Raw genomic sequence first — 14,908 nt, 5'->3', positions numbered from 1 at the left:
GTTACGGGGGAGTGCAAAATGTCGAACATTTGTTGTTCTATTGTTCAAAGCTCAAGGAAGGACGATAAGAACTCATTTCTAGGTTAAACTCTGTGAATATTACATTTCCTCCCCCTCTTCACTTATTTGTCCAACATAAAATGTCTTTCTCTTTCTTCTCTAAATTTATCTCTTACGTGTCATCTGTAAATTTGTAAGTTTATTTTATCTTGTGTTGTTGTATTTGTTTTTTTTTACTTACCACTGTAAGCCTTGTGTAATACTATGTGGTGCACAAGGAATTTAAAATTTTCAATTAAAAAATACCTTACATGCTGACTCTTTGATGATTTTGTGTTTCTCGTACTTTGCTTCCAAAATTTTCCATGCAGTCTTTCAGTTCAAATATCCATTCAGTTTTACTTATCCGTCTACTACTTAGGAAGATCATTGTATTTTTTGGAAAACATGCCTACTCACCTTTGCATATTTAAAATCTTAATGATGATTAATAACGTAACTGATATTCTCATTTATATTATTTCATAACTTGTGAACACAGAAATATGATATTATTAAAATAAACTAGAATCTATGGATATTCAACTGAATTTCTGATATAACAATGTTTCGAAGAAACGATATGTAATGTAATTGTCTAGGATTATTGAAACGCATATAGAATTGTGATTTATCTAAAATTATAGGGTTAACTACTCTGCAACGAATCGTACTTCTCTAATGCTATAGTTATACACTTTTCAACCCATCTCAATTTATCCACATAATTAACTCAGTAATTCCCCTGGTAAGCTGTTAATATCCTTCTATTTAAACGGTAAACAGAATTTCGAAGAGACTTGCATTGAGATCCTGTTAAATGCTGGTATTAAGCTAAGTGTCCCAGAGGCCTAATACGATAGAGAACTAATTACGCAGTTTGGTTTCGGGGAAAACATGAAAACGAGAACGCAAACTATAATCAGGAATTTATTCAATAAGCGCATAAAGAAATAAATAAAATCGAAGTTATATGAAGGAAAAGAAAATTCTTTTGTTGACAAATCGTATTTTCCTAATCATTCCCTAAACTCATCGCCATAGAAATAGAAATTTAAATATAAAAAACAGTACTGTGAAATACTGATGTAAATATTTTAAACAGTTTATACTTCTAAAAAATAGTTAGCATCCAGCGAACTTTCGCTGTTAAATCAAGCCATATATTAATAATTTTGTGTATTTATTTTTCTTGTCTCATTCTGATTCAAATTTTGTATTTCTTATTTACCAGTCATATTTCTCTCAATCGTGAATACAGTTTCTTTTGCATATTTTTTCTCACTTATGATGAGGAGAAAGGGTGCAAGTCGAAAGGGGCGTCTCATCCTGGTACCTTTCCTCTCCCTCCGCGGCCTTTGCATGTTATTCTTTCTTCTATGTGTTTTCCCTCGAAGTCAGATGCATTTAATTCTAAAGTAATATTCCAGAACTCCTAAAAATTCCATAACGAATTTAGACCTTTCACCAAAGTGATCTTTGTGTGTAAAAATCAACATAACAATTCAGCACAATAATTGATGTAACCATTGTAGAGCCATTAGGTTATGTTGAAGCAGGAGATATGAAAAATGTGCAATGCCCTTGCCTGGACGACTCGAACCTGGACCTCTCGAATACGAGCCGAGTGTTCTACCGTTATACCACGAAGGCCTGCTGGAAGGAGGGAGAAAATACTTCATACCATCTCTGAATTTCATATAAGTTCTGCAACGATGCTTCGTATTTTTAAATACATATTCAAGCGCATGCCAGTAGGCAATAATTACGTTTTTTAATGGAATAGTTTTCAGCTGTGTGTAAGTAGTTGAAAAGGATGTACGGGAAAACACAGCACATGCAAGAACATGTTAAGGAGAGAACAATGTCTTCAGGTTCTTTGTGGGTAACCACAGTATTATATTATCAGCATTGAAAGAATGGCGTTAGTAAATATTACTGGATTTCTTTCTTGTTCTTTTCTGTTTTCAGATTCTTATCTGTTTATTAACGGATTCCAGGGCAAATTGTGACTTATACTGGCTTAGTGTGGTTTATTTGATTATAACATAGCAAGCGAGGGACTTCTGTCTAAGGGAAATCATGTGATAACGGAGAACATTTTGGAGAAACTGACTCGTATTTACGTAACATATGGGGAAAAACGCCAGTAAAACCATTCCGTTCTTCAAGATTTAAATTCGAGTCGAATTGCCAATGTTCAGTGACTTAACCTACCTGCCACTGGTAAGACCATACATTGGAACATCCAGCTATTTTTGAATGTTGATGATTTACTTATACTCTCTGTCTTTGGATATGACGCTTAAAAGGGCACAGACGTGTAGTACCCGGGCATACAATACTTTCATAAGTAGTTTTCGCTGGAAAACAACTGAGGGTATTCACCTTTCAACCTTTATAATAACCGCTGCCTTTAGAGCTTATGCGGTTTCCCCTTGGTTGCCGCATGGCTAATAAAGTCATTTCCTTATCATCAGAGGAGCGGTAACCTTATGACAACCGGAAACGTGTCTTCAGATAGCTCCAGAAGACAAAATTGTATAGTAATCGAATATTCCCTTATTAATTAATCACATTATATAATACTCGAATATTCCCTTCACTTTCAACAACTAAATAAGTTTCATGCAATAAAATTGAAGCATGCGTTTGGAAACTCAGAATTTGCTTCGCATGTTAACTTTTGGAAGACTGTATATTTAATACGAACATATAATAGCTCAGTTTCTGAGTGTAATTTTCTCTCGCCTTGTTTTTGTGACAGTAATATTCAATTTGCTGAAAGTATATTATTACATATCATTCTATTCATTCTAATAAAAGTGATCTAATGTCTTCCTAAAAGTAAATCTGTTTTAATGAATCAGACCCATTTTCTTGTTCATATTACCTTTTGCTTTATGTATGGAACATGAACTGAACATGGGTTGCTTTTAATGAGGAGAGACAGAAATATTTGATACTGTACGACAAATACAGAGAAGTTTTTTAAATAGTAGTTCGCTATGATATTGTTATAACAGTCCACAGTCAGCTCAATTTACGTTCAAATTACATTTGCAGATACTTTTAAATTATGTATGGAATTCAGGTGCTTTTACTAACATATTAGCTCATGATGTCACTTTACGACATAGAGTTTCCAAACTAATATTGCTAATCATTGGTTGTCAGTATAAAAAAGGGAACTTTTGAAAAGAATATATCGGTTAATAAATACAGCAAACCCTTTAAAAGACAGAAGTTCCGATATTTCTCTCAGAATCATGAAGTTTTAATTTATCAACAATGAGATGCTGGAATGCAACTGGGAAAGATGCTTATTTATATCAAGTTGTAGAGTTCAGGTGGTATACTGGAGTAGCAGGAAACTACACAGGAGAAGGGTTCACGCAGCCTTTATTAACTCTTTAAAATTTACAATGCGTTAACTCGACGCTAACAAACTTCGCCTCTACTTGGGCGGTAACTGAAAATCAGATAATTGAAATTAAAAGTTGAAATGTTAACAAGTGAACAATCAAACTAGCCTACAAGGCTCAGCGAGATCTTGAACTTAAACCCCCTTTGAAGCTAGTGGCAGCAGATAAATGCGATTTAGCCACTTGAACCAGCAATAAGCAAACGTACCTACGGCAGAGACGGCAGCTAGAGCCTAACTCTCCCTTTCTTCTACCGAAACTCGGCTTTTATCTACTTCCTTCAAAGTAGAAAATTTGCATTCGTTCACGCGCGCTACAACATTTAAGTATTCCGGCACTGACAATTAGGGGAATGAAGGCTTATAGGAAAGTTTCAAATAAAAGTTTAAATTAATAGTTAAAATAAATATAAATCCCTACAAAGTAAAGACAAAAAAGTTCGAAACAGTTTAGTAGGAAAAAGCCCTATAAATGAGGACTCGTTTGTTTAGTAAAATGATAAGAACAGTTTCAATTTCTCCAACTGATCTTGCAAATAGATTTCAGGAACCCCCGTAGATTGAATGGAAGCAGTTGATCAAAGAGTATTTTAGTGCTCAGAAATGTTTTAAACTCTGGACATAAAACAAAAGATGATCTGGTATGAAGTCTGTTTAAAATTCCTTCAGAAGTTTTAAGCCGAGGCAGTAAAAACCACAGTCTAGCTCATGCATAATAGTCACCAACGGACAACGTAAACCACCAAATTCCCTGTCGTATTTTGGAATAGAAAGTCATACATTGGATTCCAGAAGTGCAAAAGAATTTGTGTGTCTTTATCATTGGTTACGTTGGTTATAGACACTTTCAGAGGTGGCCAGAGGTGGAAAATGATCTTGGTGTATCAGTACAGAATTATATCTCCAGTGGAAAATGCGATTAAAAACCGATGAGATCGACTTGACGACAAGAATTTGGAAAAACTACAGTCTTTAAAGCTCTTTCACGCATTTTTTTCTGCCACAGATCATAAAGGTAAATATACAATTTATTCTCATGACGAATCATGTTTGTTCTTATACCAGATACGTGTGAGGTTTCTTTCAGCACTTTTCCAGATCTTCCATTGCAGGTGGCCAAATAAGTTAAAAAAATCATTAAAAGTATGGTCATCTCCAAATTTAATAGGTAGTATCGAGGACGAAGTTTATTGTTAACTCAAAATCACAGTTAATTCGAAGACAGTTAAAAAAAGGTAAGAGAAAAATCGCTTATTATGATTAGCAGAAAAGTATTATTCAGAGTTTACATGTATTTTCAAGCAATTTAATCTGGTATTTAATTAACTGTCTGGAACTTAAAGAAGTTTGATAAGAATTTAAAATGATCCTCACTACTTTGGCTATGCTGAATGTAGAGCGACCTATTGAACTGTGGAGCTCTAGTATTTAACAACAAAGTCCGGAGAAGGGTGAAGATACCCTTTTATTCATTCAACTAAATAATCAAATTTGGCCTTCTCTGGGGCGTACAGGGAAGCCTTCACTCGGGATTCAAATCAAAATACGAAAAATAAGATTACTAATACTAAACTAAATACTATTACTAAACTAAACTGACTTAGCCGAAGCTAGACACAAATACCTAACGTAGTTGGCCCTTAATTAAATTAGCCGGCGATAATCAAGAGGCACATGCAATACGGCCGAGTGTAGTAGGTTTATTAACAAAAACGCCTGACGGCAAACACGCACCACTAAGGACTCCTACGCTCTCCTAGTGAACTTAGCTGAACCTTCCTTAAATACTCCTTGCAACTCAATTGCATACAATACGATACAAAACTCATTCTGGTAGGGAATAGTAGATGGGAAAAAATAACAGACAGGAAAGCATGTTTAAACTTCAAATAACTGTTAGGAACTTAAAGTAACCTCTACAAATTTACTAAGTTACCTATTAACAGAAATTTAATTAATTCATTTGGTTAAGTAAATCAGTGATCAAAGCAAAAAGAACACATTATAAATAACGGAAGGATAAGCAGCATCAGAAATGGAAACACTATTATAAAAATGTCATTAAAAACATAATATTTACAAGAGACCTTGAATAAAATCATTGCGTTCCGATTCGCGCTAAGAATTCAAAGGAATTTTCGTTTTTTTACTAGAGTTTATGTGGCAGACATCTCCGGTATAACTGCTGTTTTCCCACACATTTTCGTTTCCTTTTTATATTACCTGTAGAGAAGTTTGTATAATGTTGATGGTTTCTGAAAACAGTTTTTCATCGTTTCACAAATAAAAAACTTAGCTTTTGTTTTCGACTGGACTAACCGAGTGTATCGGGAGCTGATTTTAATACAGAAACTTGGAGGCAAAACTGGATTTCACTGTCTCATTCTTCAATAGGATAAATCAACTTGCTTTTAGTTTCTACGACTATCACATCATAGCGATGAAATGGCCAAACGTCACATGGTTTATTTTGAATAGCCTTTAAATGTTTTCTACATCATTCACTAAATCTCGACAGGTAGTGTTTCTTTTAAAAACATCATTGCAGATACTTTGTTGCATGATAGCATGCAGTTCTTGATTGGACGATTTAGGTCGTTCAGTTATTTTTGAAACCAGTAGCTAATGGAAATAATATTTATTATTCATACTACCGAATGAGAGTACAAATGGCGGATGTTCTCTGGCTTTGTTTTGGGGACAAGTGATGCTCTGCCTTTTGGAAACATTAGAAAATACCTACGAAATGTATGAAATGTTTAAACAATCTATGGAAAATCATTTTGACACCTTACTCTGTAGATTCTAGAATATTTTACGTTAATTAACCAATTCGTATCATTTAAACCTTTACTATAACTTCTTCTTTTTCATAATGTTCACCAGGATGAAAATTAGTAGAGTATTTGAGTTTTTCAATGTTTTACTGTTATTTAGAGCTTTTGGCAACGTTGACTGTAGTTAATGTTATATAGCTCTCTGCCAGTGAATATCCTCATTTCAGCCATTTTCCAGGCTGATGTTAAAATGCGCCCAAAGAAAAGCCAGCTTATGTAGACCACATTGTATAGTATCCGATTACATTAACCTTTCATTTGAAACTTCAGTCTTTGTTAGTTTAAATACTCACAAGTGGCGGATATTATTTGTACACACGAATTGCATTTTCTGTTTAGTTAAGTCTCGGTTTGGTTTATTAAGTATGACAAAGCACTCAAAGGCTATCTGCCTAAGGATAGAAATGACTTCATGGGGATCTTTTTAAGAGAAAGTGACTCGTATAACATTATACACGGGGCAAAACCACGAAAACGCAAATACAGCCAGCCCGTTTGCCGAGATTCGAAACTCGGACCGAATTAACAGTTTTCAGCGACTTTACTACTCGGCCGCTGGAGGGCGCTTCTGTTTGTGAAAGTGTTAATAAAAAGTTATTTTAACCTTCGCATGACCTTGTATTAATAATTTTAGAAGAAATGATAATTCGCTTGTTAGTCTAATATGGTCAGAAGAGCGTTAATTTAATTTCTGCTCTATAACTAATGAAGACTCTATAACTTTCAGCGCAGTGTAGAACGTCTAAGATTTCATACTTTGCTGTTAAAATATATTCTGTTACCAAAAAAAAAAAAAAAAAAAAAAAAAAAAAAAGAAAAAGTGAAATCCACCCCATTTTACGTTATTTGCTTCTTCTAGAGCTATTAGAGCTTTTGTCCTTGCCAGGAAACTAAACCTGAGGCTAGTTAAATGTGCTGCCTTGTACATCACAAGAAAACATATTTCCAACAAACTGGAAAACTGCAGATATTTGGCATTCAGTTCATTTGAATTAAGAATTAAAGTCTCTTATGATTTTCCAGAACGGCAAAAATTCTCATGAGTCTGATTTTACAGAATCTCTATTTTTTAACAATAGAAAATAATCTTTAAATAAAATATCACAAATAGGATAACAAATCGAATTATTTTCGTTCTTTATTTAATAAAACATTTTATGTCATTCTACTAAATATGCTCATAAGTTTTACATATACCCAGTGGCTATATATTAAATTTATACCCCTATTCACTAACGGTAATTGCATCCACCCACACAACTGTAATTACATTTAGAGAAATCCATGTAATCTGAATATCATAGAATTTATTTAAAATTACTTCTGTCATCGTCTTAGTACATACATACATTTGCAAATGCAATTATGTTATCGATAAAATGCGCCAAATTTAAGTGTCAAATTTAATCATTGTTTGTTATCTTAGCTAACGTTAAATTCGGAGTGTCACTTTAAGCATTTTCATTTTTAGCGTTCTTTAATGATATACTGCCTGCAGAAGCAGTTAATTTGCATGACATCAGTGTTAATTGCCAACTAATTATATTAAATTTAAAGTAATTGGAGAGCGCAAGACATGTCATAGAAAACTCTAAGTATCATAATAAGTTGTTAAAATGATATGTATTGCAAGATTTTAAGTTATTTCTTAAATGTATTTTAGTTTATATCCAAAAGACATGCTGTTGCTGAAACCAATATAAATATTAAAAACTCAACACATTATGCATATGAAATCTCTCAGTGCAATCATCCCCCGAAAGAATAATTTCTGAGAATATAAATAAGGAATCTGATACGGACACCAGATGACTTCCTTCTAACGGTCTATTAAACACATCTTCCATCCTTATACACTCTGTCTATTTTTTGCTGCACTTCATCTAAACTTATTTCCTACAATTATTCTAGCTTAATTAACCGACCTCTGAAGGGAAGTTAGAAATGACGTCAAAGACCTTCAAATTTTGAAATTAAATAGCCTAAATTTTTGTTAGACCAGTCAAACTTCTTATAACTTTATTTTTTTCGTAAGGATTATAAAACTTTGCCACGTGTATTATAGGAACTGGGAGACGGCATTTAAAGTTAGATTTCGCTATTTATTGAAATATTGTTTTAATTTGACCTTGCCAAAATATAAATAATTTCGTCATTTAAAACACTTCTGTAACTCAAAGTATATGATTACAACCAACAACTGCGAAAATGAAAGTCGACTGGGTAAGAACGTTTAAGCCGGGTAAGGCGGTGGGTATACACATACGCACACATATATATGTAATATTTTAATTCATAGGAGGAATCGGATACTTTAACAGCTTGCAGTCTTAAATAGTTGAATGGAAAGACGAAAAGATGACGCTGACACAAATGAATTTTGTAGAAGTCGCAATCTTTATTTTCACGCATATAAAACCATCTTAGTAGACATATATCCAATCGTAACGAAAAACGGTAATTTCTATGTACATTGGTTTTTTAAAAAGAAATGACGTAGGCATTCAAGCAAGGTAAAGCAGCGCGGTGTTGGCAGAAAAGAAGTTAGGGAAAGGAATGACGCTTTAGGTAGATTTGATTGTGAATAACTAATAGTGTGCCTAATTCTTCGATTTAAAAATTAAGTATGTCTTAATAAATTTTATTTTTTATTTTCTTTATAGGTATAGATTTCATGTCGTAATTCAAGTTATCATTTTTATGAACACTTAGACTATGAGCGAATTTTACAAAAGTTGTTTCTAATGCCTTATATTACGTATTTGTCTATATAATGATAATATCCTTAATGTTGTAAAACCGAAACATTACTGCAAAAATACTTGAAAGAAATTTTAAAATTACGCAAATAAATTTTACTAAAACTTTTATTCTCACGTCAGTTGTTTGATGAACTGGAGAAACAGATATTTCTCTGATCCTTTTCTATAGCTTTAAATATACTACAAATTACCTTATTCCCATTTTTCGGGTGTTATTATATTTCATTGCTTTCAAAGCAAAATTGAAAGCAATTTAATTTCCAGGAATAGAAAAACAGTAAAAATTGCAAAAATCGTGGGTGAACATACAAGGCAGCATAAAAAGAAACACAATGGATTCTAAGCATAGATGCGGTCGTCACTTGATATCCACTGACTGATTTTAGTGTATTTAAATCCATTAATTGCTAATCACTCTCAACGAATACGCTTTAATTGCTGTGGCTTATAGCGAACCAGAATGTATATCATGAATATTAAAAAGAGACTCTAATACTAGATGGATTTAGGAGATCGGAAGGAACGTTCCAAGTATCGACTTCTTGTTAGGTTGCTAGAAACGTTCCAAGTATCGACTTCTTGTTTGGTTGATGATTCAGTGCTTGAACAATTGTTAGTTCAGTGTTTATCCTAGTAGAGAACCACATCTCCTCGTAATTGTTTCAATGATATATCAGGTTAATCTAAAAAACGTCACTTTTTTTTATGAAAAACTCCATCTTTGAGATGTCCGTTAGTCAATCCGATACCTGTCAGAAATTACTTTGTTGCTGCGTTAATGAAGAAAAGTATGTATACATTAGAAATCCAGTTATCTGAAACTCCAATAATCCAATCGGTATTTTTCTCTTAGGCAAAGTAAAATTAAAGTTGCTACTTAGCCCTTTTAATTTTGAATTTAAGTATATGAACAAAAGCACAATACATTACACATTATCAACAGCAATGTAAGAATTTAGATTAAAGTAAGTAATGCATTAATTGGTCCTGAAACCTGCTTTCTTGTTACTTGTGTTAGTTTAATTCTCTATGCCATGATGAATATGGATACAAATTACTAATTCATGACAGGTGGAAAAACGTTTAATAGTTTGACGAAAATATTATTCCCCACAATAGCGGTAACATTTAAAAATGAAGAACTTAGTTCTACGTACAACAATAACTAAGGCTGTAGATATAATTGTAGGCTGAGGAGAACGGCAGGAAGAATGCAACACAGTTGACCTGCTTCAAATTAAATGATTAAGAGACTCACTTACCTAACAAAACAGAAGCATATCATTTTGATTTTTTTTATTAAATTGAGAAATTTATTTGAGCACTAAATCAAATAATATAAAAGGTTAATTCAGAATTAATTAATATATTTAATATAATATAGAATTAATTAATATATTTCATTATCAGCAGAATATAGAATATGTATAAGTATATTACATAAGCAGTACAGTATTTTTAGCTAAAATATTATATCTAAGCAACTAAATTGATGATCCTTTTTACTTTGTTAGTTAAAAATTTTATTGAAAATTAGTCTCACAAAAATTAATAATATGAATCATTTTATTTTTTATTATTTTACTTCAGTCAAATGAAAATATATTAATTTAATTAATTTAAATAGAAGTAAGTTACAAATTTGATTTTACCCAAGCAACCTTTACTCCCTTAGTGCAGTAAAAAGTGGAACACGATTATATTTCAGTTTTATGACTTATTTAAATAAAATTTACACTTATTATTTTATTTTCGTTTAAAGTAGGCAAAAGAAGGAAATTTAGATGTCTAATATCTTCTTTTTTTTCATTTTGTCGAAACCAAGAACATTGTATTTTGCTGTAAGGTAGTAATATTTTTACTCTATAAGCTTCTATTGAAATAAAATGCAATAAAACGAAAATAAAAAAAATTTCTCTCAATCACTGAAAGCTAATTATAACTTTAGTTGGTGGTCCAAGTTTAGTCAAGATATTTGAATTCTTCAGTACTATAAAGATAAATAAATGTATAACTAAGAAAATTTATCTTTTGAAATTAGAAGAAAATTCCATTTAAAATAGCTTAGCAACAGATGAGAGATGGAATTTGAAATGATCAATCAAATTATAAAAATTAAAGTTATCAATCATGAATTATCATATGTTTTTCTTTTTTATATAAAAAGGAAATTTTGCTTCCTTTTTTGGAAAGGAAAACATAAATACAATCCCTTTTATATACTAAAAGAATTTTTTTTATGGAACTTTAATTAATTGTAACACATTTTGAATCCTTTCGACTCCTTTCTTATCTTCTTAAGAATTGGTTCATAGGGCCTAATTATTCTAAGCAAATACAATTCACTTTAAAATTAAATTTCAGTTCAATTTATGTTAACGTCTTCAAGTATCTGACTCTCCTATAAAAACTGTTTTCTGTAGCATTATTTCGGAATCACGTACGTTTTAGAAATCACGTATCATATGAGAATAAACATATTGATGTTACTTGAGCACCAAAGCTGCAGTTGCATTTTCACTATTTATGCTACAGATTTTGATGCCTTTTTTATTATGTATCTAAACATTTTGTTATTTAGGATACATTTTGCTGCGTTTTGGGACAATAAGAAAAATAAGAGAGCTAACATTCTGATTACCTACTAACAGTCAAACTGCATTTTGAAATACCATCGAAAGCATTTAAAGTTACTTGGTACAAATGAAAAGAAAACCAGGCAGCATTGTATGGGGTGATATCTTAAATCTGCTTTCACAGCACTCTGGAGACTCCATTTGTATTTAAATTTTTATATTAAAAAAACATTTCGAGTCTTTCGTCATTTTGTAATAAGTCTGAAATTACACAAACATCCTTTTAAAAGTTAAAAATGTTTCACAGTACCTGTTTCAATACTTTAATTTTGGCTGTTTGGCATGATAAATTTCTTCTTCAGGTTTAACAAGCACTTTAAAATTTCGTATCAATCAACTACTCTTCGGGGGTACCTCTAAAACAGCAGTACCTCCAAAAAACTAACACCTAACATTATTAATTAACTAAAACGGAAGTTGCTGTTAGAGCTTTAATTTAATAGTTGTCGACATAATAACATAAAAAATGCACTTACCGTTTTCTCTGTATTCGATCATTTTCCTGTTGAACATATTGAGGTACTTGGATTTCTTTGGCAGAGCAAATCCATATCCGGTCATAGCGTACCACGATCCGACGGTTAGCAAACGACATTCGTTGTCCTGGCCTACTAGGTATTCAAGAACAGTTGCATCGTAAACAAAAGCATCCAACTCCCTACAAGGAATAAACAATGTTCAATTATAATAATATCTATTTAATTATCATTGAGTATGCTCAGTATAAAATATACGTATAAAGCATGTCTATGATGGACAGCTTGCAGACATACTATATAATACTTAAGCATTAAAAGTCAGCATAACATTTTAAAAAAGCAAATGGAAATCGAGATTAACTTATTTTGCTATAACCAGAAATGTATGCTACAAGTTCTAAGGAAATATTTTACAACTGACATACATTTGATAAATTCTTCCTCATTACTTTATCAGTCACATAAAATCCAATACAAAAATTCTGCTGGCAAAACTATGTTGAAGTCTTCTGCAAACTTATAACACAGAACCGGCCATCATTTGCAGCGCCGTGAACAAAGCAACAATAGGTCAGACATTTATGCTATAAAGAGTCAGATAGGTTATGGAAATAATTAAGAAGGCAATTCATATGCAAATAATGGACCTACACCATGTGCAATGAGTACAAGAGGGAAGAATAACGCATGGGTTTTCCATGTGTGATCAGTGATTCTTCCTCTTACGTTTAATTAAAAGTGTAGGATATGCCTCGTATGCCTCGACTAAGAAAAATGAACCTATAACAGCAAGTATCCGAATTTAGTTTTGTACGTACGCTCAGACAATATCTTGAGTGCGACAGATTGTTCTCAAAGCGACCATTGCTCTGACTGCGTTTAATAACACAGCAATGGTGTCACAGGCTACGATTGACACTGAATATTGCCCATGAACTCAAAAACGGCCTGACACTGGCTTCTCAGATGATTTCTCCTGGATGTAGGCACTTCATACTGGCTCATCACGATGCGTGTATGCTGTCACTTCGTAAAACTTCTTTGTGGGATTATTCCATTGTCACACATACCCAGCAACAAGAATTATGTCATGGAGTGTCCACTAGAGACCGAGCGATTAAACCATGAAACACTGGTATTTCGATTCGAGTTCATATCTCGATGAATGATTGGATACATTGGATATTTCCGGTTTTTTTTTTTTTTTTCAAGTGTAACGTGAAAACTGACCAGTTTCATTATAATGTCTTTTACGAAAGCATCCCTTATAGCAGGCAGACAGTCTTTAGCCAATCTATGATATAGGGTGATATTCTATAATAATCATGTCTCGTTCGCGTCTTTGGCACTCGACCAGTCAGTTTTGTATTACAGTCTTGTTAGTCTCTACGGTTGTGTTATACCTTCAAATGTTTTCTAACGCCTTCTGCCAGCAATTCAATGAGCACATACACATCATACACAATGTCCAACACTTCCTTAACGCACAGCAAGAATTAAGAATTTCTTGGCTGACGCATCCATCAGATCTTTCCCGGAATGAGCATATTCAGTCTGTGGTGTTTCACATACTGATATACCAAACAACATTAGCAGTCACAGTACATGATACAAAGAGTCCTTGGTCTTTAACCTGCCATCCAAAGTCTGTTCAATTCCGTGCGTTTTGCATAGAATAAATTATTGTTGCTCAAGATGGCCTCATTTGAAACTGATCATAGTTCATTTTGTTTGCCCAACACGAAATTTTAAAGATTTCACTATCGCATTATAGAAATTTGTAAAATGAACTTAATTGTGTTATGTGGAACTTGTCGGTATTGCAGATTTAAAAGACAGAATGTGCTGCAATATCAATAAAATTACAGAAAATAAAACTTTAAACAGTAAGAATTTTAAGTACATATTGCAAAAAATCATAGAAATCAATACGGAAGTCAGTAGTGAAAAGAATCGTACTTCATAGCAAACTTCTGCAAGTGTAAAATATAATTAAGGAATTAAGAGCAAGAAATTTTTATCAGAATGTTAAATTTGTCAAAACCATAAATGTGTGCACTTACTTAGTTTAAAATTTTAGTGCGTTTGAAATTTAGTTTGGAAAGAATTTGAAGTAGAAAAAGTGTTAATGTAATTTCAAGAGACAAAAATTTTATATTCAGACTTTTTCCGTATGTTAGCTGAGAAAGAAGCACATATTCCAAATATTTTTTCTTACTATGAGAAGATGAAACAAGTGCAAATGAATAAAAATGTTTCCTCAAAAAACATGTCTTTAGTAATCTACTTTTCAAATATTATAAGATGACATTGTCTGCTAACTATAAATAGAAGTTAAGAATTCAAAAATAATGATATGTCATTCAAATACATACCACTCAATAACATTGATGAACAGGAATCCTGTGTTATGATTTAACTATATAGTTTGCAGTTAGGATTCAGATTCAAACTTAGCACCTCTTCGCTTGGTACAAGTACTTCTAACAAATAAGTATCTGAAGCCATCAAACACTATCGAAATAATTTCTGCTCAACAACAATTGAGTGAATTTCCTATTAACTGACTAATTTAACCGTCACGTGACAGAGTGTTATTTCATTGAGTTACATTTGGTGCGATGTATCGCTGATGAAGTGACTTAACAAAGGAGGAATTTCCTACCATTTTAAGGATGGAGGTTAAGATTCCAATATGTAGTCTGGTTATTTAACTATATTTACTTCGTTC

At 32.5% G+C, this 14,908-nt stretch overlaps 1 protein-coding gene across 3 annotated transcripts in view; it reads right to left on the bottom strand.

The window, feature by feature from the left end:
* LOC118188575 (glutamate receptor ionotropic, NMDA 2C-like) overlaps positions 1 to 14,908 on the bottom strand; it is a 938,424-nt gene that overhangs the window by 61,477 nt on the left and 862,039 nt on the right. For all 3 annotated transcript variants that reach the window (XM_085820356.1, XM_085820357.1, XM_085820355.1), the window contains one exon: positions 12,175 to 12,356. In XM_085820356.1, coding sequence (XP_085676482.1) covers positions 12,175 to 12,356 — 182 coding nt within the window. The remainder of the gene's footprint in view (positions 1 to 12,174; positions 12,357 to 14,908) is intronic.

Source organism: Stegodyphus dumicola, chromosome 7, assembly GCF_044657685.1.
Source record: "Stegodyphus dumicola isolate Sdum_Otavi_A_Nest chromosome 7, ASM4465768v1".
Lineage (NCBI taxonomy): Eukaryota > Metazoa > Arthropoda > Arachnida > Araneae > Eresidae > Stegodyphus > Stegodyphus dumicola.
Note: the sequence above shows the minus strand (reverse complement) of the source record. Positions and strands in the feature narration are given on the sequence as shown.